This window comes from Pseudorasbora parva, chromosome 11 (assembly GCF_024679245.1).
Source record: "Pseudorasbora parva isolate DD20220531a chromosome 11, ASM2467924v1, whole genome shotgun sequence".
Lineage (NCBI taxonomy): Eukaryota > Metazoa > Chordata > Actinopteri > Cypriniformes > Gobionidae > Pseudorasbora > Pseudorasbora parva.
Window position 1 is genome coordinate 42261156 of NC_090182.1, and position 24683 is coordinate 42285838.

The 24683-nt window shown below is 37.4% G+C and overlaps 1 protein-coding gene across 2 annotated transcripts; it reads left to right on the top strand.

The window, feature by feature from the left end:
* Positions 1-4103: 4103 nt before the first annotated feature.
* On the top strand, positions 4104-24251 carry sh3rf2 (SH3 domain containing ring finger 2). Of its 2 annotated transcripts, XM_067458001.1 has the most exons (11): positions 4104-4226; positions 4671-5043; positions 8519-8785; positions 9499-9594; positions 12003-12308; positions 18074-18195; positions 18403-18573; positions 18827-19068; positions 22491-22777; positions 22873-23150; positions 23421-24251. In XM_067458001.1, exons 2-11 carry the CDS (start codon positions 4693-4695, stop codon positions 23599-23601), a joined length of 2301 nt encoding a protein of 766 aa, XP_067314102.1. In that variant the 5' UTR covers positions 4104-4226; positions 4671-4692; the 3' UTR covers positions 23602-24251. The 2 variants fall into 2 exon arrangements, with proteins under 2 accessions (XP_067314102.1, XP_067314101.1); XM_067458000.1 differs by lacking the exon at positions 4104-4226 and having other exon boundaries at positions 4347-5043.
* The last annotated feature ends 432 nt before the right edge of the window (positions 24252-24683 follow it).

Consider the following 24683-nt stretch of genomic DNA (forward strand, 5'->3'; position numbering starts at 1 on the left):
AGGGATGTCTCTGTACATTGCTGCATTCATCTTTCCCTCGATCCTGACTAGTCTCCCAGTTCCTGCCGCTGAAAAATATCCCCACAGCATGATGCTGCCACCACCATGCTTCACTGTCTAAGAGGTTGAAAGACAATTCCTTGGACTTCATGGCTTGGTTTGTGCTCTGAAATGCTCTGTTAACTGTGGGACCATATATAGACAGGTGTGTGCCTTTCCAAATCATGTCCAATCAAATGAATTTACCATCATACTCTTCATGCTTATCTTACAGACTCAGTTTTTACTCTGTAGGTACTGGTGACCTTGTTGAACCTTGTGTGACTAATACAAGAGCAGCTTTTAACCTAAAAAAATGTTGTTATTCGGGTTGGTCTTGCGCAGCAGGCTCTTTGTTAAACTCTGAGAGCGGCATAACCAAACATGCTGCACATACGGATGTAGTCATAATTAACTAAACATCAGAAGCAGGACAAACAGAAGGTGCTGTGATATCCCAGAAACGGCAACTAGGAAGATACAAACAACAGATTGACACCCCCAGCCAGCTGGAAATGAATGACACTGCTTAGAGACACCTTAACAGCATTTAGATTTACTGTTGATCTCTCTCGGGCCTGAGTAACACTGTGAAGATTTAGATATTTTAATCATTATAACTGACTATAGTTACAAAAGTAAATTATGCGTCGAGCTGAGCAAGGAAATAGTGTAGCCTACATGTGGGTGGACAATTTTGATGCATGTAAACTCTCAGAAATAATGACAGGAAACAATAGCTATATAATCAGCCCATACATAATTGATGGACTGTAATGGAAGCCCATAAACACCCATAGACCCAATCCCACAGAACTCAGATGACTTGATTACTTCAAACTGCAGAGAAAGCACAAATCTGAATGAATGATTGAAAACAAACAAGGAAACCAGCAGAATGAAAAATGAAATGAGAAAGGTAATGGAATACCGTTATTATGAGCCAGTGATAATCTTTGTGTAAAGATAAAACACTTCAAATTTGAGAAGAAAGGCTCTTCAGCTGGTTTTATGAAGCCATATAAACTGCTCCCTCTGCTGGCAAGATCACTCTTCTCCTCTTCACCACAGGCCACAGAATTACAAATACCCAGGAAGGTCCCATTAAAACTTTTGCAATTCCTCTCCAGCTCATCACAAACACTCATCCTCACAGCAGCCAAAGGCTCATTCTGAGCTTTGTCAGGATGTTTACCTAACCTAACCTAACCTAACCTAACCTAACCTAACCTAACCTAACCTAACCTAACCTAACCTATCTAACCTAACCTAACCTATCTAACCTAACCTAACCTAACCTATCTAACCTAACCTATCTAACCTAACCTAACCTTACCTAACCTAACCTAACCTAACCTATCTAACCTAACCTATCTAACCTATCTAACCTAACCTAACCTTACCTAACCTAACCTAACCTAACCTATCTAACCTAACCTAACCTATCTAACCTAACCTAACCTATCTAACCTAACCTAACCTAACCTAACCTAACCTAACCTATCTAACCTAACCTAACCTAACCTATCTAACCTAACCTAACCTAACCTAACCAACCTAACCTAACCTAACCTAACCTAACCTAACCTAACCTAACCTATCTAACCTAACCTAACCTAACCTATCCTAACCTAACCTAAACTAACCTAACCTAACCTAACCTAACCTAACCTAACCTATCTAACCTAACCTAACCTAACCTAACCTAACCTATCTAACCTAACTTAACCTAACCTAACCTAACCTAACCTAACCTAACCTAACCTAACCTAACCTAACCTAACCTAACCTAACAAACTGATTACAAGAATAACTGAAAAACATGCATATCAGACACGGAGCACTGATAACCACGGATAAAACATAAACATAAAAAGAAAACTCTGTTTTAAATAATCTCTAAAAACCTCCTATATTCTGGAGACTTACAAAATAGATAAAAAATTAATGCACCCTTAAAAAATTTAAGTGAATGTCCTGAACTTGTGCAGAACACAGAGCCAATATTAATGAATAATTTAACCGTGAGATGTTAACGGGACTTTGGGGTTTAAGGGATGTGTGAAATTGAAATCCCAGATTCAAAACAGATGTCTGATTTTTTTTCATTGCAGGGTAAAGTAGGAGATGATTTATGTGTTGACTAAAGCTGCAGTCATCATCAGCAGCAGCAGAACTCCCATCATCATTAGGCTTGTCTTGTCTTATCTGTCAGATATTCTGCTTATTAATCTGTCTGACTGAAGCATATGCTTATTCATGTAGGGAGAATCCTATGAAGATAGAGTTCCCTAATGGGGTTGTTTGAAAAACTTACAGTATATGACAGATGAATTTATAAGGTAATAAACACAAGCCAATTGCTTTTGTTCACCACTTGAGGGCAGCAGTATTACTTCAAAATTAAGTTGCAATGAAATGTATTTCCAGTTAACTCATCCAGCTATTGACCTCTGTCGTGTACCTTGTTTGTGGCCCTATGCACAACTAACATTGGTTCACATCTTTTAAACCATTAAAGACGCAAATACAATTTTTGAGACCAATTTAAAAAAAATCTTAGCCAATCAACAGGCCTACTTCACTCTAAAATGTTGACTTTGATGCTAATTTTTGTTGCCTATGACATCCTATGAGATCTGAACAGAGGTTGTATTCTACAATCAAAATCATGTTGTAATTCACAAAATATCAATAATGAAATTTTGATTATCTGTTTACTTGATATTCACACTGAAAATAATATATATTTTTGCTGCTTGTTCAAATTGCTTAATTAACATGAGTTAAAGCAACACATTTTGTCCTAACCTAATTAGATTGTGTTCAATCCACTATTTTGAAGTTACTTAATCAGTTTGTGTTGAGATTGCATTAATGATTTGTAATATGCTTTGCATATGGCTAAATAAAGAGAGAGAGTTTTTGTTATTTTATATGTAGTGTTATTTTTGTATTGAGCAAGATGAGAAAAGGGGGAGACTTGACTTAGTGTTTAATATTCAATAAGTAGAATTATTCAATTACTAATTAGAACCATTTCAATTACAGTGGGTTACTATTGTGGAGAAGAGAGCATTTGCTTATGCTGTGGACTGATACAGTCCTGTCATAATTGTTATGCTGAAGGAGCTTTTATGCTTAAGATGAAATATTGCTAGCTAAAAAGTAGCTAGTGCAGTATTATAATTCAGTTTTGTGAATTTAAAATATAAGAAATTTAATTACATGTGATACTGAATGCCTGAATTTTGTCATAAAAAATTCACTTTAAGAATATACTTAATTGGGTCACTTAAAATAAATTCCATGATGTCAAAGTTACATGAACAAATTATGTTTGTATAACTTAATTGATTCATATTGGACTGATTTATAAAATTAAATAATGTAAATCCAACACACTTTTTTTTCAGTGCACTATACTAAAACAGCTTTTACAGTCTGACTGGAAAAGAGGTGATTAATCTTTACATTATTTCCTCTGTTTTTACACAACTGGCTGCATTTCTCAAGCTCAACCATTAAACCCTAGCATTCACGTTATTACAATAAAAATGATTAAACAAATATTTTATTAATTTACAAAAAAATGTCATCAATAATTAGTAGGCAACAACAGAAAATAGAAACGTACTAGCTTCAAGGGGGACAGCTAATTGTGGCAACATTTGCAACCTTAGCCATTCTCACACATTCTTTTTATTTTTAATTATCATCCTCTTTAACGCATATTTTTAATTGAATGATTACATTATATTAATTGGTAATTGTAAACTAATGCAAAATGCAAAATAACACAAAACTGCATTTTTGCTTTTTAGCCAACTCTATAGAAAATTAACATAAAATAAAACAGCTCGAATAATATGCTGTTTAGTTTATTTATCATTTGGTGGATGATAAATATGTATGGCTATAATTAATCCTTCATTAATTGTCATTTAATTATAGGCCCTATGCATGTTATTTAAGTTATATTTGTGAACAGTATAATAAAACATTGTTTTTGACTTCAAGTTTACCTAGAGTTCATGTTCAGTCCATTTTCTCCGGCTGAATCTCAGTGACATTGTGGTGTAAGATGACACCTGTCCGCAAACATCCAGTTTAGACCTGCTCTCTCAGTTGCCTGTTGGCATTTTTTCTTTCTCTCGGTTTTTTTTCCATTCTTACGTGACCATAAGGTATGTGAATATTTAACAATATTTGAGTACAATGTTCAGTTTTATATCTAACTCATGTTCTCTGTGGACGTTGGTCGTGTAACCAGGTAAACGTGACGTCATGTGCTGACGAGTCGCGCGATCTTGATTTCAATGAAAAACTTGCTTCTCATTTCTACAGGATCATAATTGCACAAATGTATCGAAATGTAAGCTTAATTGAGGTAGAATATAGTAACGTAAGCTAAAAAAACAAACACGTGTCGTGTCTGTGTTTACAAATGTCTAGTTCACACCTGTTTGCATATTAGCCTACAATAGCGTGATGAGGTGTTGTTGACGGAAGTAGCAAAACATGACGCGAGCTATTAGAAATCATTATAATATTGTGCATTTTCGCCAAAGTTGTTCTGAATATGTTATATATTATTTAACCCACATATAAAGTGTGTGATCATGTGTCAGTTGTGCAAGAGGAGTTTATCTGATGATGGAGGATCTGGCTGTTTTGGACCTGTTGGAGTGTCCTTTGTGTATGGAGCCTTTGGACGTGTCTGCCAAGGTCTTGCCATGCCAGCACACGTTCTGTAAATCATGCCTTCAGCAGCACGAGGCATCACACCATCATCAGATGTGCTGCCCCGAGTGCAGAGCTGCTGTTCCAGGATCAGTGGAGGAGCTCCCCACCAATCCGCTGCTACTGAGACTCCTAGAGAGCCTCAAGGAACGGGGGCCACTGGGCACACCGAGGGACAGATCCGGCAGATATGTGAGCTCTACAGTCCAGGAGGATCTTTTAAGCAGTTACATTCACGATCAGGGGCAGGACACACAGGGGGTAAGAAGGAAATGTACTTTTGTTGCTTGCATTAGAGCGTAAATAATGATTTGAAAGGCACATACAAAAGCAGCCTTTGTTTTTTTTTCTTTTGTTTTTTGTATATGTTGTTAGTGTATTTTGTGACACGCAATTGAGTCTTGCCTGCATGTCAAGTTTTCGTCTTTTTTTGCTTTTTTTCGGAATAAAAAATATGGTCACTTTATATTAGATGTCCTAAACCACCGTGTACTTGCATACATTTTTTTTAGGTACAATGTTCCTTGTTTTGTCCATGTTGTGTTGCAATTGTTTTGGCTGCTTTTAAGGTGGGGACATGTGTTTATGGTTAGGCACAAGTTTGGTGGTATGAGTAGGTTTAAGGGTGGGTTAACGGGTAAGAGAAGGGTTGACAGTTATAGATGTACTAGAAATTAATTACGCAGGTATTTTGATTACACTTTCTTTGGTAACACTTTATTTTACAGTGTCCTTTTTACATATGTTACATGTATTTACCATTGTAATAACCTAACCTTGTATTAATCAATATTACTCAGTACTTAAATATATAATTACACTGTAACAATGACACCTTAAAATAAAGTAGAACCCCTTTATTTTAAGGTGTCTTTGTTACACTGTAATTATACATTTAAGTACCAACTAATATTAAGTCATTCTTGAAATAGGTTTTAGGATAAGGGTTTGGTTTGGTTTAGTATGTAATTATGCATAATTTATAGTTATTACTAAAGTAACTACATGTAACATACCGGTATGTGACATTGTCACTGTAAAATAGTGTTACCATTTAAAAATATATACATATAGGTAGGGTTAAAATATACACATAATAAGTGCATTGTATCAAATGATTAACTTAAATGTTAGTAGTAGTTAAATGCACTTACTATAAAGTAGGACCAAAAGGTTTTTTTGTATTTTAATTTTTATGGTTCAAAATATAAATATATTTCAAAAAAATCTGTCTAGAATGTGTCATATTAAAATCATTGTGACATGCCGTGTGTTTTTCGATAGAACATTAATACTGTGTACTGTAAGTTATGATGAAATTTGTAATGAATATATCAGTTTGGGTTCTGTGCTGGGATATGGGAGGTCAGTTTGCCTTTCCGACCTGCTTAAGAGCTCAATTATCTCTGTGTGTGTTTAACAATGTCCACTGAAACACACTGGGCCTTGGTTTAGTTTAACTAGGTCGGTGGATTTGAGTTTCAGTTGGGAAAAAAGCCATTGCATCTGCAGCCACAAACAGTAACATTGTTTAAACATTTGGGATGCTTTTGAGCTCTTGGGAAACTTTTTCCATTGCATTTCCGATTCCATGCCTATAATTTAGTAGACATGCATTTGAAGTCCTAGAAAGATAGTATACAATAAAGAGAGCTGCATGCTGTGTTATTTATGTGGGGCAAAAAAGTATTTAGTCAGCCACCAATTGTGCAAGTTCTCCCACTTAAAAAGATGATAGAGGCCTGTCATTTTCATCATAGGTACACTTCAACTATGATAGACAGAATGAAAATAAAATCCAGAATATCACATTTTCTGATTTTTAAAGATTTTATTTGCAAATTATGGACACACTATATTCCAGTTCTTAAAGGGGCCTGTTCTGAATTAAACTGCCTGTGCAAAAATTCCCTTTATTTATATTCTTAAAATGAGAGAAATCACTGCTTATTCTGAATTTTTAAGCTTAGGCTTAAAAGACATAAACAAGTTATTTTATAAACATCTATGACCTTTGAAACATATCTAGTCTTCATGCTGTATTATTGAATATTATTGAATAAGTATGGTTTCACTAATAATAAATGTACATTTGCATAAAGCATGCATATTTGTCCATACTCATGTTGATTAGAGTGTTAAAAACGTAAACTTAATTTAAGATACATTTACAACTGATTTAAATGTGCGATTAAGTTGCGATTAATCAAGAGTTAACTAATGACAATCATGTGAATAATTGCGATTAAATATTTTAATCGATTGACAGTGCTTATATATACAGCATATGATGCAGGTGTACTAACAAGGATGCTAAAGAGCTAGTGCGCTTCTTGAAATCAGGCGACTGAGGTTTACCTGCACAGCTCTCACTAGCTGGCCTAACACCATATATTAAAGTCAGTAATAATTGAAATTATATATAATTTTTGTGCATTACAGTAATGTACATTTTCAGCATTGCAGGACTGAGAATTAGATGTACACTATATTGGCAAAAGTTTCGGGACGCATGCTTTTACATGCACATGAACTTCAATGACATCCCATTCTTAATCCGTAGGGTTTGATATGGAGTTGGCCCAGCCTATGCAGCTCTAACAGCTTCAGCTCTTCTGGGAAGGCTTTGCACAAGGTTTAGGAGTGTGTTTATGGGAATTATTGACCATTCTTCTTGAAGCACATGTGTGAGGTCAGGTACTGATGTTGGACGAGAAGGCCTGGCTCGCAGTCTCTGCTCTAATTCATCCCAAAGCTGTTCTATCGGGTTGAGGTCAAGACTCTGTGCAGGCCAGTCAAGTTCCCTCACACCAAACTCGCTCATCTATGTCTTTATGGACCTTGCTTTGTGCTCTGGTGCGCAGTAATTTTGGAACAGGAAGGGGCCATCCCCAAACTGTTCCCTCAAAGTTGGGAACATAAAATTGTCCAAAATGTCTTGGTATGCTAAAGCATTAAGAGTTTCTTTCACACCATAATCTCCCCCCTCCACCAAACATTACATTTGGCCCATTGCAGTCAGGAAAGTACCGTTCATCAGACAGAGAAGTGTGATTGGTCGCTCTAAAGAACACGTCTCCACTACCCTAGAGTCCAGTAGTGGTGTGCTTTACACCACTGCATCCAACGCTTTGCATTGCACTTGGTGATGTAATGCTTGACTGCAGCTGCTCGGCCATGGAAACCCATTCCATGAAGCTCTCACACATTTCTTGAGCTAATCTGAAGGCCAAATGAAGTTTGGAGGTCTGTAGCTATTAACAGAAAGTTGGCGAATTCTGTGCACTGTGCAGCTCAGCATGACCCCGCTCTGATTTTACGTGACCTACCACTTCGTGGGTGAGTTGCTGTTGTTCCCAATTGCTTCCATTTTGTTATAATACCACTAACAGCTGACTGTGGAATATTTAGTAGTGAGGAAATTTCACGAATGGACTTATTGCACAGGTGGAAACCTCATGAATTCACACTTGAATTCACTGAGCTCATGAGAGTTATTCTTTCACAAATGTTTGTAGAAGCGTCAGCATGCCTAATGCTTAATTTTACATCTGTGGCCATGGAAGGGATTTGAACACCTGCAGTCAATGATTTGGAGTGGTGTCCCAATACTTTTGGCAATATGGTGTATTGTCATTTCAATAATGCCACAATATAAAAATGTAATGGTCCTAGAATTTGGAGTAAAATATGATCCAGATATGTTCTTGACGGGCTTTATTTTTATTTGTTTCAGGTGCAAGCCCAGGCTTTACATGACTTCCACGGTAATGCACCTGGGGAGATCACAATGAAGTCAGGTGACATCATTTATCTGCGGTGGAAAGTAGATGATAACTGGTATTATGGGGAAAGCAAAGAGAGCAGCGGTCTGGTACCGGGCAGTGTGGTGCGAGTTTTAAGTGGACAGCCGCAGCCCCTGGCCATTTGCCGAGCACTTTATGACTTCAATGCTAACAATCTGGATCCAGATGACAGCAAGGAATGCTTAACCTTTTTCAAGGTCAATATCTTCTTGTTTAATCAATGTACTACCACAATTCAGTTTTGTTGGTACAGTGGTAGTATTTGGATGCTCAAGCCATTCTAAAAAATGTAACAAATGCAACAGAAGTGGCATCAGCTAAAATGATGCTAGATCGTCTCTCTCTTAAAAAATAAAATAATATATTGCAAAATAATACATAGCAAAAATAATTTTTGCAATGACTTTTCAACTATACAGCCAGAAAGAGTCTAAATACTTCAGTCTGTATATTTTGTTGTATAATTTAAACAAACTTCTATTTGTGAAATGTTTTGCTTTCATTTTTATGTGGGACAGAAGTGTCAAAATACTTACATTGGCTATTGCATTTGTATGTTGAACATTAGCATGTTAATCATTAAATGCTCCATTTGTGTGATTCATATTGTGGGAACTGGGAAGCAAAAACATTTCTTTTCTTTGGGCTCTTTTATGTAGCAGTATTGTTAGTCACACCACAGGACTTGAATTATATAACAGTTTTTACTCAGGCACAGCTTCCATTAAAGGACATTTTCCTGGAGTGTTTTTTTGTTTTTTTGAGAACAGATGGTCCAAATGGGTCTGGAGCCGAGTTAAGGGTGTAATGGGCCTGCAGCTTAGAGTGATTTGAGCCAAGTAAATGTCTTCAGGGACGTCCATGCACCCTCAGCTGCCTAACACATGGCTGTCTCTCTTTCCCCCCACAGGGAGACAGCATTACTCTCATTAAACAAGTCAATGAAAACTGGGTTGAAGGGAAACTTGGAGACAAAGTTGGGATTTTCCCTTTGCAGCTCACAGAGGTAAGACAACAAGTTTGTATTCTAGATTTCAAGACATGGAGAATCTCTCGAAGAAATGTTTAGATCATATTTACATGCCGCTAAATTCAAAATTTAAAAAGGGTAACACTTTACAATAAGCTTTCATTAGTTCACTACATTAGTTCACATGAACTAATAATGAACTGCAGCTTTACAGCATTTATTAATATTTGTTAATGTTTATTTCAACATTTGCTAATACATTATTGAAAGTAAAAGTTGTATTTATTAACATTAGTTAATGCACTGTGAACTTACATGAACAAACAATGAACAGCTATATTTATATATTAATTAACAAAGAGTAACATATACAGTAACACATGCATTGTTCATTGTTAGTTAATGTTAGTTATTAACGTTAAAGGGTTAATAGTTCACCCAAAATTTAAAATTCTGTCATTAAAGCCAAAATATTATTTTTGAGCTGCTAGAGGTTGCTTATTCAAAACAATGGTGGTGTATAATGCTACTCTGTACACTCGGTGGCGACTATGAGACACTTGCGCACTGCAGTAAGCTCGATCAGTATTAGCATGGTAAATCGTGGTACGTGTGGTAAATCAAGAAAATGAGATATAAACAATAAGACTACCGGTTTTCTATCATGAATCTTTGGTGTTTCCATGGTTTCTACAAAATAATCGAAATTTAAGAGTTACGCAGGTATGATGTCATTGATGGGCGACCAAGCAACATCCCCCTGTTTCTGTTGAAGCCAGTACGGAAGGGACTTAAACTGCAATTAGTCGACTGGCCACTAGGAACAGGCTCCAGAAGGGAGCAGAATCTCATTGAGCCCCATGTTAAAAGGCCCAACTTGTTAAAATAATGTTTTGCTCTAACATAATTTATCCGCAAATGTTAGGCATTATCAGCAGCTTTTCTAGCATTAGCTAGTTTTCAGTCCATTGAGTGCAATTATATATTAATACCAAATACATTTCCAAATATACAAATAATGTAAACTAAAAGGTATACAGCTTCTCTTGGCTTTTTTTTATCCAACGTTTCCCTCAAATAAGCAAAGAGTAAGCACCTTTAGCGACAGAAATGATTGTGAATGAACATTAAGCCCCGTACGGTCCGGCATGCTTTGTTTACATCTAGCTACTGCAATTCTTGGCGCTCAGAAAGTTTGGCGGGACTTTGACTGAACGCTACAAAGTCGTGTAGTCGAATAAAGGTCAAATATAAGAAAAATACAGCGTTTAAAAAAAGAAAAGTTTTAAGACATGTTATACTGTGCCCCATAAACACAACCAAGCCTAGAAAAAAAACATGCAACCACCCCTTTAAACGACTTAATCTCTGATTAAATTTAGTTGTGGACTCCTGAAGTTTAGCTTTCGTTGGAGCTAACTTAATCTTTTAAAGTCTTTTTTTATATTTCCTTCAGCAAAAATTAGTTTGAGATCAAACAGTAATTGTCAGACCCCTGGAGTGCCGGCACAGACCTCCTGTAGATGACCCCTGATTCAAGCAATTACAGTAATGGGAATATTCTGGACCATTGAGAATGAGGGATATTTCCTTAATTGTTGTTAAAATAATGTCACAGCACAATAAAATGTAATTATCCTAAAAATTAATTATCCTTTTCTTTTGAAAATATAACCCAGATATTTCTTGACTATTTTGTACTTCCGGAGCCTTCATGCAATAATTCTTCGAAATTATATCACTCTCTGCTTTGTGACGTGAAATCTTCGTCACTACTTGGCAACCTTTTCAATTTCCCCTAATTGTTTCTCTGTTGAATGTCATGATTAAATCCAGAACAATAGGCCATCATCTCTTAGCACTCGTGGTGTCAGTAGCTACTTTCGGAGCGTGATAACGGGCTTTTAGACGTGGTTAGTGAGCTTACTATCTCTGACGCTGCAGTCCTGTGATTGACATGTGCATTCTTCCGCCACGGCTGCTCCAGTGAACTTCATGTGCCGCTGGATAATTAAACTCCAGATATGAATGCTTTTCATTATCCGTGCACTGGATTATATCTGAGGTTAGTTCGATAAAACAGCCAGGCTCCCTCTCAGCGCCAGTCGGGCATCTCTGCGGTGACCAGCCAGGCGTGAAGGCACAGTAATGCTGTCTTTTTCTTTGGTGGCAGAGCAGCACATCATGGGAAAAGGGAGGGGGAGTGTCCCTCCTGCCCACATGTAATGCACCAGTCCATCTTAACGTCGCGTTCCTCAGATCAGCAGCTCCAGCTGCCACTTAGGAAGTTTGGGGCAAGCAGGTGGGACTAATAGCTTTGAGCTTGCACTTTTCTTACTGGCAAACTCGCAGCAGGTGAAGTGGCTCACGCAGATGAGAGCCAGCACATCTTTATTGTGCGTCTCAGCTTCTTTTTTAACCCAATTTGTGTCTTTACACTGTAGCCGAATCCGGTGGCGTACGAGCTTCTGGAAAAGCGTAAGAGGAGGGACTCAGTGGAATCGCACCCACGGAGCTCCGTTAGGGTCAACGCAGATGCTTACGTCCACAGGCGGCTCACTGGAGCATCGCACAAGTCGGCCAGGCCTCCAAATGTCAGTCTCCTGAACAGCCTGAACCATCCTCCCCTCAGCCAGAGCCAGCAGCCACCTCACATCAGCTCCAGCGCACAGCCTTCCTCCAGCAAGACGCCACAACTCGCCACATTTAACAAACCACGTCTGAGGAGCTCGCACAGAAACTTGCCTAAGGTGAGCAGTCCCTGTTGCGGATGTATTTTTATCACATTTGTTTGTGTAGGAAAGATGATCGCCTATTTATTTGCTGCGCAGACATTCGATTAGTTAGCCATGCATGTTTTTGTCATTCAGTGCTGTGATTTAGCTACACTGAATGTTTTTGGATGAAGTTTAACATCCTATTCAGATTCGTTATTGAGGAACGAGGGAGATGATGAGTTAGAGAGCTTCATTTTTAATGGTGAGGCAATGTTTGTTTTGGTTATCTGTGATCCTTTTTGTATAGAATAGGAGCAATAATTATTACGTCTTAACGTGTGCATGATAAAAATGTGCCTGCTTCAACCTTAATTAGATTTGATTAGAAAGAAACATCATGCTTTGAAATCACAGCTAATGAATGTGATTTACCTAAAATGAGTAATTCCTTCCTGCGTTTTCTCCTCAAAAATATTTCTCTCCGCTGTCAGCCTGAGATGTTTTCCTGTAGGAGAGAAAGCCGGCGTGCTTGAGAGCTAAAAATGCCCCATTCTGTGTTGTCGCTTTACAAGCTCATGACTCATAGGGTTACATAACACTTCTCTCTTATCTGGATGAAAGGTTCATTCCTCTCCACTGAGCAGTGACTCTCTCTCTTTCCTCCTGCCATCAGCTGTGTCATTAATAGATGGCGAGGAGAGCATCACATCATGGTGAGGCGACTCACTCGGGGGGGTCTGTCGACACTGGATTTTTTGCATTATTTGTGTTTTTCTTCAGGTTGTGCAACAGTGTGAGAAGTCACAGGAAACATGCCCACTGTTTCTGACTCAGCATTGTTGGTTCGAGGGGAAGGAAAACATTTAAAGCAATAGATCGCCCCCAAAATAAAAATGATGTCAGTATTTATTTACTCATCATTGGTGCATGACCTTCTAATGGAACACAAAAGATGTATTGCAAAATCGGCTGGCTGCTCTTTTGCATGCAGTTAAAGGCGTCGGACCATAAAAATAGTCATACAATTACACTAAAACTTTGAGGGAAAAAAAGGTCCATTGTCTATTGTCAGTAGTGTAGTGAAGTAAGAAGCACAGCTCACACAGAAGTCCCTTCATATGCATAGGGAAATTTTCCATCCCATTCGCATGGATTCTGGTTGAAAGAACTGGAGAGCTTTAAATTTAGAGTTGCAAATAAAAGGCTAAGCAAATAGTTAACCTAAATATGATCTGTGAAGTTGGGTCACCCATGGTTGTTTATAACTGAGCACTATTCTTGTCAAACAATCTCTTGTAAAAAACCTGATCATTTTGAATAGGCGAAGTCTAACAAACTAATTAGGACAAATTAAACATCTCCAATAAAGTTATAGATGTGTATGTGTCTTTAACTAGTATGTACTAAAATTTAAAAGGATAGTTCACCCCAAAATGAAAATTTGCCAAACAGTTGTTGGACCCCATAGTATTTTGTTCTCTGCTATGAAGTCAATGAAGTCCATCAACAGTTTAGTTCTCCATGTTCTTCTAAATGATGACCTCATTTCCATTTTTGAGTGATCTATTCCTTAAAATGAATAATGTGATACAATACATTTACTGTGTACATAAATGGTTTTTGTCTCTAACCTTACTCATATTCCACCTAAGTATCACCAACAAAATAAGTACATTGTACCTAACAATTTTCTTTAACATAAGTACTATTTTAACGATCTAAGTGCATGGTCTAAAGCGCACGGTGCCAGGGCACTTAAGCCATGTCCGCATCCACTTTTGCTAGTTTAACGACCGGGAAAATGTTCTAAAAGTGTTGCCCATAGTCTCTTAATGAGTCGTGGCAGCCTGACGTGGTCATACTGAATTCTAGTCAGAATATGAGTCTGAAACTGCTCCGTTGGGCTGTGATTATGGGATTCAACCGAACCAGGAAAGACCTCAATTGGATAGACTAACAACCAATCAGAGCAACGTAAGTGAAGCATTGTCAAATGTCAACAGTGCTCAACTGCACTGTGTTGCCAAGTCCGCGTTTTTTTCTGCGGATTGTTTTCTATTTTCGTGGGTTTAAGCAACTATTATGTGATATATAAAACCATGAGTGTGAATTTTAGCAGGCAACCTTGCCAAAATAACACACATTTAACCCCCCAAACACCATTTTTCCCCAGAGAATCCACTGAGAAGCTATTAGGGCTAGTAGTTGGCAGGTTTTGTTGTAAAAACTTGGCAACCCTGTCTGCACACGAGCTGAAATCAGGCTGGAATAAACGATCTTTGCTTGTGTTGAAAAAAAATAAAAGAATTGAATGATACTTACCAATATCATCATAATTTTTGAGAGAAATTGTGGAGGTGAATGCAGATACAAACAAGCTCTCCGTTTAGGATTCGAACAAATATAATCCAAGCTCCTTTGATGACGTGGATGATTACGTTACTGTTGATCATCTGTCCGTCATCGTCTAAAGCCCGCCCTGATGATTTCATTGGTCTGAACAGTTTCTGTTCGGAGATAATTACTCCTCTATGGATCAAGGCCAGACCGAACCGCCCGACCTAAAAATGTTGTGGGCGGGGCTAAGTTTGGCTGGCATCCAGGCTAGAGTCATGGGTGTGTTTTGGGCGTAACGTGCAATTAACCAATCAGAGTCTCATCTCTCATTCCCTTTAAAAGCCAGTTGGGCTTACACCATTCGCTATTTACACGGCGGAATTTGCGAATGGAAAGATTGAACGCTTCTCCAGGAATGCTTTTATTTTTAATATTTAAAAATGTGTGTAATAAGCAGAGTATGTGCGTCGTGCACCCACCTATAGGTGCATTACTAAAGCTGCCTTTAAATAGCTATTGACTTTATTGACTTTAGACCAGCTTTTTGTTGGATGTAATGTAGTTTGTATTTTCAGGGAATAAGGAGGCGGGAACCGGCAAACGTTCAACAACTTTAATAAATAAATAAATGATGTCCAAAGCATGATGTGAAAATGATAACTGCGTCAGGCTTAAACTAGCAAAAAACACTTGCGTCGTGCCTGGTGCCACATTGCACCGGTGTATGATAGTGCCCAAAGGGTCTACATTGGAAAAAATATATTTTTGGAGTACATTTTACAAGAAAATAATATTTCTACTTACAAACAAATGTAATGTTTAATTCAGTGGAATTTCTAAAATGCACTTTTTTACCATTTCTGAGTGAACATGATTTGAAAGTAAATCCTACACAATATTTTTTAGTGATATAAACTGGGACCAAACATACTTTCTTAAAATAGATGCTCCATTGTACTCTTGCAGCACTTTTTAGATACAGTTTTGGACTGCAGCACTTCTTATGTTAATGTTACCGCCTCGCTAGGATGAATCACCCGTGCTGAATTTCTCATTTGAACGTCGCTTTGAATAAAATGTGTGAAGGTACTCTCTAGGCCTTCTGTGTCTTCTGTGGCAGTGCTGATGTAACTAAGCTGTAATCACCTGCTCTCCCTGAGATAATTATGGGACATACTGTAGGTGTAAGTGTTTAAGAGAGGAGTGGAAATTGTCAAAGTTACAGAAACTTCACAGATCGCTCTCTTGTTTCATCATGCTTTTGTAATGCACTAATATTAGACTGGATATCAGTTTAAGAGAAAGTCTGATGACTCAGTTACCCAGACATATTTCTCCACATTCCCATGTGACTCCCTGACACGAGCCTGTGGCCTTAGCCTTAGCCGTTTGTTATCAGTGAGGAAAAGTCTCAATCTGAGTCTGAGTCAGCTCTGCAACTGATGTTTAATTGGCACTTATGTAAGAGATATGCGTGTGTGTAACTATACAAATAACTCCTGAATTAACCTAAAAAATCATTATAATTATCTGTGAAATGGTTGGAGAACTTGAGTGTTCTGTTTACAGTTGATTTTAGGGATTGCATAAAAGTGGGCAATTCTTAATTGTTGCATATTTACACAATTTAAGGTGGGGTAAGAGCTATCTGGAAACCGTTGTTGATATTTCAAATCACCAAAACAAACACGCCCCTACCCCTAATAAGGGTCTGGGCCCTATTTAGATAGCTCCGCCCCACACATACGTAACCCAGGCAACGACTATGGCAGAATCTGTGTGTAACTAATCCAGGTCGAATATTCAATGAAAAAGTCACTCCTTCCATCATAAAAACACAAACCGTTCTCATGACAACTCGATAGCACAACAGTCCAACTGACGACATATTACAATTATGACAAGATTAGAGTTATAGCGATCACAAAACACAAACCGTTCTCATGAACAACTCGATAGTAGACAAGCTAGTCCAGCTAACGTCATATTACAATTATGACCGTATTAGGGTTATATAGATCATGAAAAGAGGAAACAATCATTTATTAGGAGTATAGTATCTTACTTACTTACGGACACATTGTGTGAGCTGACGCTTGAAACAGACAGTGAGGAGATTTAGATGCTCCATACGGTGTGGAAATGAACGGGTCTTTATCATCACTGAAGTGAGACACAATACGATCACAAATGGACGAACAAGCGAACATCACACGAGCATATTCAAGCAAAAGCCAGCATTAGTTCTCAGCTAATGTCCGTCATGTGTGTCTTTCTTATGCTTTGAATAATGACGTGCACTGAGCCTCTCTTCTCACCATCATTAGTAGACACGCCCCTCACTGCTGATTGGCTACAAGTTTGTTATTGGACTCGGCCCAAGTCCTTTTACTAAAACGGTTTTGAAATAACACTTACCCCCCCCCCCCCCCCCCCTTAATTGGGTAACTCTTTACAATAATAATAGTAATTCAACCATGATTTATTAATATCATGATGATTTTAGAAGTACTTATTTATTCAATGAGCATTTCAAGTTCCTTATAGTCTTTGATTTTTTTCTGTTTTTTTTTTTTTCTGCTTTGCTTTTGTCTCATTTTGTTTTAGTTATCAGGCTTGTTTATTTTTTGTGTTTGTTGTCTTGCTTTTTGTCTTTCTGTTTTTGTTTGTTTTGTTTTGTTTTTTCTTTGGTTCTTAGTCGTGTCTTTTTATTTAGTTTTTGCTCTTGTTTTTTTGCTTTGCTGTTGACTTGTTTTGTTTTCAAGCTTGTTTATTTTTTGTCTTGTCTTTTTGTGTTGTGTTGCATTGCTTTGTTTTATCTTGTCATATTTAATGTCTCCTTTGTTTGTTTTGTTTTGAATTTTGCTTTTAGTCTTGTCTTTTGTTTTATTTTTTGTCTTGTTTTTTGCTTTTGTTTTGTTTTCAGGCTTGTTTATTTATTTATTTGTCTTGTCTTTTCGTGTTGCGTTGTTTAGTTTTTAGTCTCGTCCTTTTTGTTTTATTTAATTTTTGTCTTGCTTTTGACTTGTTTTGTTTTCAGGCTTGATTATTTGTATCTTGTCTTATTTAATGTCTCTTTTGTTTGTTTTGTTTAGACTTTTGGTTTTAGACATGTCTTTTTTGTTTTATTTCTTATCTTTTTTGGGTTGCGTTGTTTTGTCTTATGTTGTCTCTTGTTGTTTTGTTTAGACTTTTGTTTTTAGACATGTCTTTTTTGTTTTATTTAGTTTTGTCCCTTTTCTTTCTTTCTTTTTTTTTAATAATTATTATAAAGTAATCATGTAGTGTTACTCATAATTGTTTGCATAATTTAAAAAACATGTTATCAAGGATATGCGTGTGGAAAATGTGTGGAGATTAACAAATCTATTTGTTTCCAAACACCAAACACTAAAGAGATTACTTTGCTTTAAGTGGTGACAAAGATAGGAATATTACAAGTTACTTTCTGACTATTACAGAGAGACAGAACAATGAGCGGTGAAAGTCCTCCAACCATCACCATGGCACTGATTAACCCCCAGGCATCCTCCATACCATCAGAGAACAAGATGTCTGCCACACAGCAGCTCTCCATCAGTGTGTGAGTGCTTTTGAGATTTCTGGCATTAAAGTAAAAATAGTAATATTTTGTAGATTGTAAAGATGTTTAGTAACTGTGTCTATTTAAAAAAAAAAAAGATGTAAATAATTTTTGAAGAATCTTTACATGTCTCAAGCAGCTTTTAATTCAGAGTTTAATTCACCTTTCTGGATGTTTGGCTGAAATATTTCTGTCTGATCTGTTTAGGTGTGCAGCGCTGTATTCCTACACACCCCATCGCTCCGAGGAGCTGGAACTGAGGAAAGGTGAAATGGTGGGGGTTTATGGAAAATTCAAAGAGGGATGGCTGCGTGGACTGTCTCTCAGAACAGGCAAAGTAGGGATCCTGCCAGCCAATTATGTTACACCTGTGCTCAGGTGAGCAGAAGAAGTTACAACGACACCTGTTATCATTACTTTCCTTCTCCCTCTCCTTACATGTTTAATATGATAAACACATTATTAAGAATATTGATATAGGCTCTTAATTTATTGGTGCATGAGTTCTTTATACATTTTTTAAAGAACTAGCGAATGCAACATTGGAACTTTTTAATTGGATTTTTTTAAATGAGCACACGCCTGTTATCTTGATGATCAGGTTTACAGTAATATACTGACTTTCTCACAGAACTTCTGCAAGGTTTCTTGAACAAAGCAAACCTGCCATTCCTAATACAAGCACAGTGTCAACCAAACGACACACCCCACACAAGCCGCAGGCTGTTGTCCTGGCCCTAGACAGAGTAAACAGCGACACCCCATCAGCTACAATGGCTGTGATGTCAACAGCCGGTTCTGGGAGAGCACCACAGCTGGGTGGAAAGCAGGGATGGAGCACAGTGAGGCGCGCCTTCCATGCCACACACAGGGGTGAGAGCCAACAAGCCTCAGCACGCTGACAACATAAGTCAATCTTTAGCCTTTGCAACTGTTCTAAATCAAAAACTAGTCAAATTTGTGTTTTATTATTGACACATATTGTCCTTGTAAGTCAACACACATTACCAGTCAAGGATAAAGTTTTAAAAAATGTTTTTGAAAGTTCAAAATTACAGAAAAAACTGTGATTGTGATATATTATTACAATTTAAAATAACTGCTTTTTGTTTGGACATGTGTTAAAGCAACACTAGGTAACTTTTTGCGCTCTAGTGGTTAATAAACAGAACTGCCTGCGTCTTGCAGAAGAACATTTTAGCCAGAACTACTTCTCTCTGTTTATGTCTATGGCGAGTCACACATGGGACTGTGCTACTCCACAACGGTGCAACCCAAACTGGACTAAAATATGGTTTGGAAAATGGATTCATGATGTACTCACTCATTATGTAGAAACAAAATTTTTTTTTAAATATGTTTTTAACGTTTTACATTTTGAGCACAAGAAAGTTACCTAGTGTTGATTTAAAATGTAAATTATTCATGTGATCAAAGCTGATTTTTCAGCATAATTTTTCCAGTCCTCAGTGTCACATGATCCTTCAGAAATCATTCTGATAAGAAAAAATGTATATTATTGTAAATGTTGAAAACAGTTGTGCTGCTTAACATTTTTGTGGAAACTGGGATATACTTCTATTAAAAAGTTTAAGGGTCAGTAAGATTGGAATCAGCCAAACACATGAAAATGAAACAGTGATAGTAAAGCACTTCTAATGTTACAAAGATATACATATCAAATAAACGATGTTCTTCTGTTCTTTCTATACATCAATGAATCTAAAAAAAAATCACAGTTTTCATAAAAATAGTAAGCAGCAAAAACAATGTTTTTAATTAATATTAATATTTTCAACATTATTAATAATTGATCACCAATAATAATCGAGAATTGACCAGTACATTGTCATATCAGAATGATTTCTGAAGGATAACGTCACACTGAGGACTGGAGTAATGATGCTGAAAATTCAGCTTTGCATCACAGGAATAAATATTTATTTTAAATATACAGTGGGGCAAAAAAGTATTTAGTCAGCCACCAATTGGGCAAGTTCTCCCACTTTAAGGGATACTCCACCATTTTTTTCATATTAAACTATGTTAATAATAATTATTATTATTATTACTTGTAATTATTTGTAATTAATAATAATGTAATTAATAATAATAAACTATGTTAATAATAATAATTAAACTATGTTAATAATTATTATTATTATTATTACTTGTAATTATTTGTAATTAATAATAATGTAATTAATAATAATAAACTATGTTAATAATAATTAAACTATGTTTATAATAATAATTATTATTTGTAATTATTTGTAATTGATAATAAAGTAATTAATAATAATAATTATTTGAGGTTGTGGACAGGTGTCTTTTATACTGATTACGAGTTCAAATAGGTGCCATTAAAGGGTTAGTTCACCTAAAAATGGAAATTATTTCATTAATTACTCACCCTCATGTCGTTGGACACCCGTAAGACCTTCGTTCATGTTCAGAACACAAATGAAGATATTTTTGTTGAAAGCTGATGGCTGAGAAAGGCCTCCATTGGCATTCCGTATATTTCCACGGACATATTTGCAAGAAAAAAAAAAGGCCCTAAAGACTTCGTTACAAAGTCCATCTCACTACAGTGCTGTACAATAATATTACAATGCGGCGAAAACAGTTATTGTGTGCACAAAAATCAAAATAACGACTTTATCCACCAAGTTATTGACGTGAACTCGAGAATATGACGCAGATCCGCCGTACGGATACATGACCCGGAAGAGGAGGAGTGCCGCTATCGCGTGAGTTCACGTCAGAGACCTACACGGAAGACAACAACTTGGCGGATAAAGTCATTATTTTGATTTTTTTTGCGCACAAAAACTATTCTCGTCGCTTGGTATAATCATTATACAGCCACTGTAGTGAGATGGACTTTGTAATGACGTCTTTAGTGCCTTTTTTTTCTTCTTGTGAGTGGGAATGTCCTGAATGCCAATGGAGGCCTTTCTGAAGCCTTTCTCAGCCATCACGCCGCATTCACACGGGGCGTAGGCGTTAACGCTTGACGGAGGGCGTGGCTGAAGCTGGGTGCTGACGCGATCGTCATAGTGACAACAGCCAATCACATTAACTTGCCGCTTGGACCAAAACACAACACAAAAAAGCGCCTTTTTTGGTTGTATGTGCGAGTGCGATTGCCCGTGTAGTTGTTGTCAGCGCACTGCACAGGTGCACGAAGCTGTTAAGTACATTAAATCCTGAAAAAGCGCCGACAGCGGGAAGAATATCACGTAGTGGTCCAGGAGCTGCGTCTGGATTTTCAACGGTCTATGGTCTGGATGGTTCACGGAGCAGTAATGAACGCAATTGGCTAGCGTCTGCTGTAGGATATTTGCATACGGCGATCTGATTGGATGACGCCTGCGCTGGCTCTTGAAAAGTTGAGAATTCTTCAACTTCTGCCGCTTGCAACGCGAGTGAAGCGCCGCGACGGAACCCACAATTCAGTTCGGCAATGGATGATGTCACCCATTCAAAGTAAATGGGAAGCGTTAACGCCTACGCCCCGTGTGAATGCGGCGTCAGCTTTCAACAAAAATACCTTCATTTGTGTTCTGAAGATGAACGAAGGTCTTACGGGTGTCCACCGATATGAGGGTGAGTAATTATTGAAATAATTTTCATTTTTGGGTGAACTAACCCTTTAATACAGGTAACGAGTGGAGGACAGAGGAGTCTCTTAAAGAAGAAGTTACAGGTCTGTGAGAGCCAGAAATCTTGCTTTTTTGTGGGTGTCCAAATACTTATTTTCCACCATAATTTGCAAATAAATTCTTTCAAAATCAGACAATGTGATTTTTTCTAGATTTTTTTCTCATTCTGTCTCTCATAGTTGAAGTGTACCTACGATGAACATTACAGGCCTCTCTCATCTTTTTAAGTGGGAGAACTTGCACAATTGGTGGCTGACTAAATACTTTTTGGCCCCACTGTATTAAACTAGAAGAAAATTATTTTAAATTGTATTAAAAATATTGAGCATGATAGTCTTCTTTCAAAACCATTAATTAAATATATAGTTTTTATTCTTTCAAACTTGTACCACTTCTATCTGTATGAGCCTCTCTACAAAATTAAAATGTGTACATACATTTATTTTCAGTTAGTTTCGATTGACATATAAAGGGTATATGGATTATTCTCTCTTCATATATTTTTTAATATTAGTTGTCATACAGACTTTAACTAGCATTGTATGTTTCTTCTGCAGTAGGTACTTTATATTTGTGTATTTGTTCAGTCTGATGCAATGATTCACGTCTGCTTGGCCTTTTGTTTAGGGTTACCTCACCATGGAAGCTACAATTCAAATTCCATCCTCAGCCTTCAGCCTCCACCTCAGGATTTGGGACAGATCTATACTTTCGGTCGTTCACCCGTTCTTCCCAAAAAGAGAAATGGTTTGTTCTCAAACCCCATCAAGATGCAGCATTGGGCATATGAGACAACAGCATCCTCTGCTGGTGGATATCACCCAGTCAACAGGGACCCTGTCCAGAGAGAGGCCAGCGCAGCTCCTCAGTCCATTCTGGTTAAACCAGATGCTCATAAGCACAATGCAGAGAAGGTAATAATAGGATTCAGGTGTTTCAGGAATAATATGATTTAAGATTTAATGGTACAACTTCAGCATGGTTTTATATGTTTTTGATGTTCTTTTAGCCAGTGAAGTCAGTGCGGTTCCTGACTCACGATGCTCCTCAGACAACATCAAAAATGGCCTCATCTGCAGGACAATTCTCAAGTTCCCAGCCTGGCCTTTCGGCCCTGGACCACTGGAACCCTTCAGCCATCTTGGGTCGGGATGGAAGTACATTAGTTCTTAAAGACACAAAAACACTTCCAGCCAGAAAGAGCACAGGTCCAGATCATGCCGCTATGGACTGCCTCTCGCTAAATATGAAGCCAGTACTGATCAGCAACCAGTCTGGCTCAAATAGGTGGGTTTTCTTGAGTGTGTCTTTAAGAGGAAGTATTGCGTTATCTGATCGTTGCGTTAAGTGCTCTTGGGTTGGAAAATTACCTTGAAAATTATTTCCTTCCTCCTAAAAAATTGTCAGTAAGCAGATATTAAAGATAATGCACGGATACAACATTTCCTGTCAAGAAGAAGCATTGATAGCACAAGAAGATATGTAGCACATCCTGGCATTTTGTGTTTAGTGCATTCTGACAGATACTGATATTGTTTTTGATGTTGTTTTCTTCAGATATAGGGTAATGAAGGGGTACAACGCTAAAACAGATGCAGAGCTCACGCTGACAGAAGGTGAAATAGTCGTCATTCAAAGGCCTCGAGCAGACGGAAGGCTTCTCGTGACTCAGGAGATCAGTGGGAAAACGGGCCTTTTCCACAACAGCGTTCTGGAAATACTAGACAAAGTCCACTGAGTGCCACAGTTTCTTCTGTTGTGTACTTGTTCTTCGACCAGTGCTGTGTTTAGGGTCACACCGTTTTAGCCTGTTGTGTAATAGACAGAAATTAAAAGCAATATCCTGTGTACTTCTTGGGGAGATCACATCATTTTTCATCCACACCCACCGGGCACAAAAACCTGTAGGCTTTTCCTTCATCTTCAGTCAGATATGACTAAAATATGTGCCTTTTTGTAGGTTGAATCACTGCTTGCACTTTTGGACGGGGTGAGAGGTGGACCGGTTGTCAAGTCTCCATGGCTGCTGGATAAATAGAGGCCTAATGATGACTTGTGCTACCTTCATGTGCTATAGGAAATTCCCTACTTCCTACTTCTAAAGATGTGAATACGAGCTCATCGCATTCAAATTTTGACTTCAGAGGGTGTTCATGTTAAATTTAGGATAATTTCCGAAAGCACGTGAAGGCAGCATTACTCAAGATTGTCTTTTTCACGCACAAAATCCCTGTTGTCTAAATGTAGTAAAGGTGTTTTGTTGTATAAGATGTCATAGCAACTATATCCTGAGTTTTCAGGTTTCCTGTTCTCAGTCCATGTATTTTATTTTTTGAATTTTGGGAAAATGATTCAACTGATTATAATAAACAAAAAATAAGACTTTTCTCTGGATGTGTTTTTGCCGTTTATTGAATTGAATATTGCATAAAAAATAAAAATATGCTTCTCTTTTTGCACCCCCTCCACATTAACTATTTACAATTTCAGTAAGATTCAAACTGAAACATGACACTCAAAAAATCATTCAGTGTTATAATAATAAAGCATTTCAGATGGCAAAACGATGGAAATAAGCTATGCGGTAGAATAAAAGAAATAGCTATTATTGGTAAAAGACTAATAAACAGTAGAAAAAAAGGAGCAAATCCAATGCACTCTTCAACAAATTATTAAAAAGCCTTTATTTAACTGGCTATTTTATTTAAAAAAAGGGGGGGAGGAAAGCAGACTACGCGTAGCGGCCCAAACAGCCTTCTTCAGGGTGTGTTTCCCAGACAAACAATTTTCCCTTTTTTATGTGCTGATAAATAACTAATA

Coding starts and splice junctions, on each gene's coding strand:
- sh3rf2 (XM_067458001.1), top strand. CDS start 4,693: ATGATGGAGGATCTGGCTGTTTTGGACCTGTTGGAGTGTCCTTTGTGT. Junction 19,069..22,490: donor CTTCCATGCCACACACAGGG/GTGAGAGCCAAC, acceptor CCTTTTGTTTAG/GGTTACCTCACCATGGAAGC. Junction 23,151..23,420: donor AACCAGTCTGGCTCAAATAG/GTGGGTTTTCTT, acceptor TGTTTTCTTCAG/ATATAGGGTAATGAAGGGGT.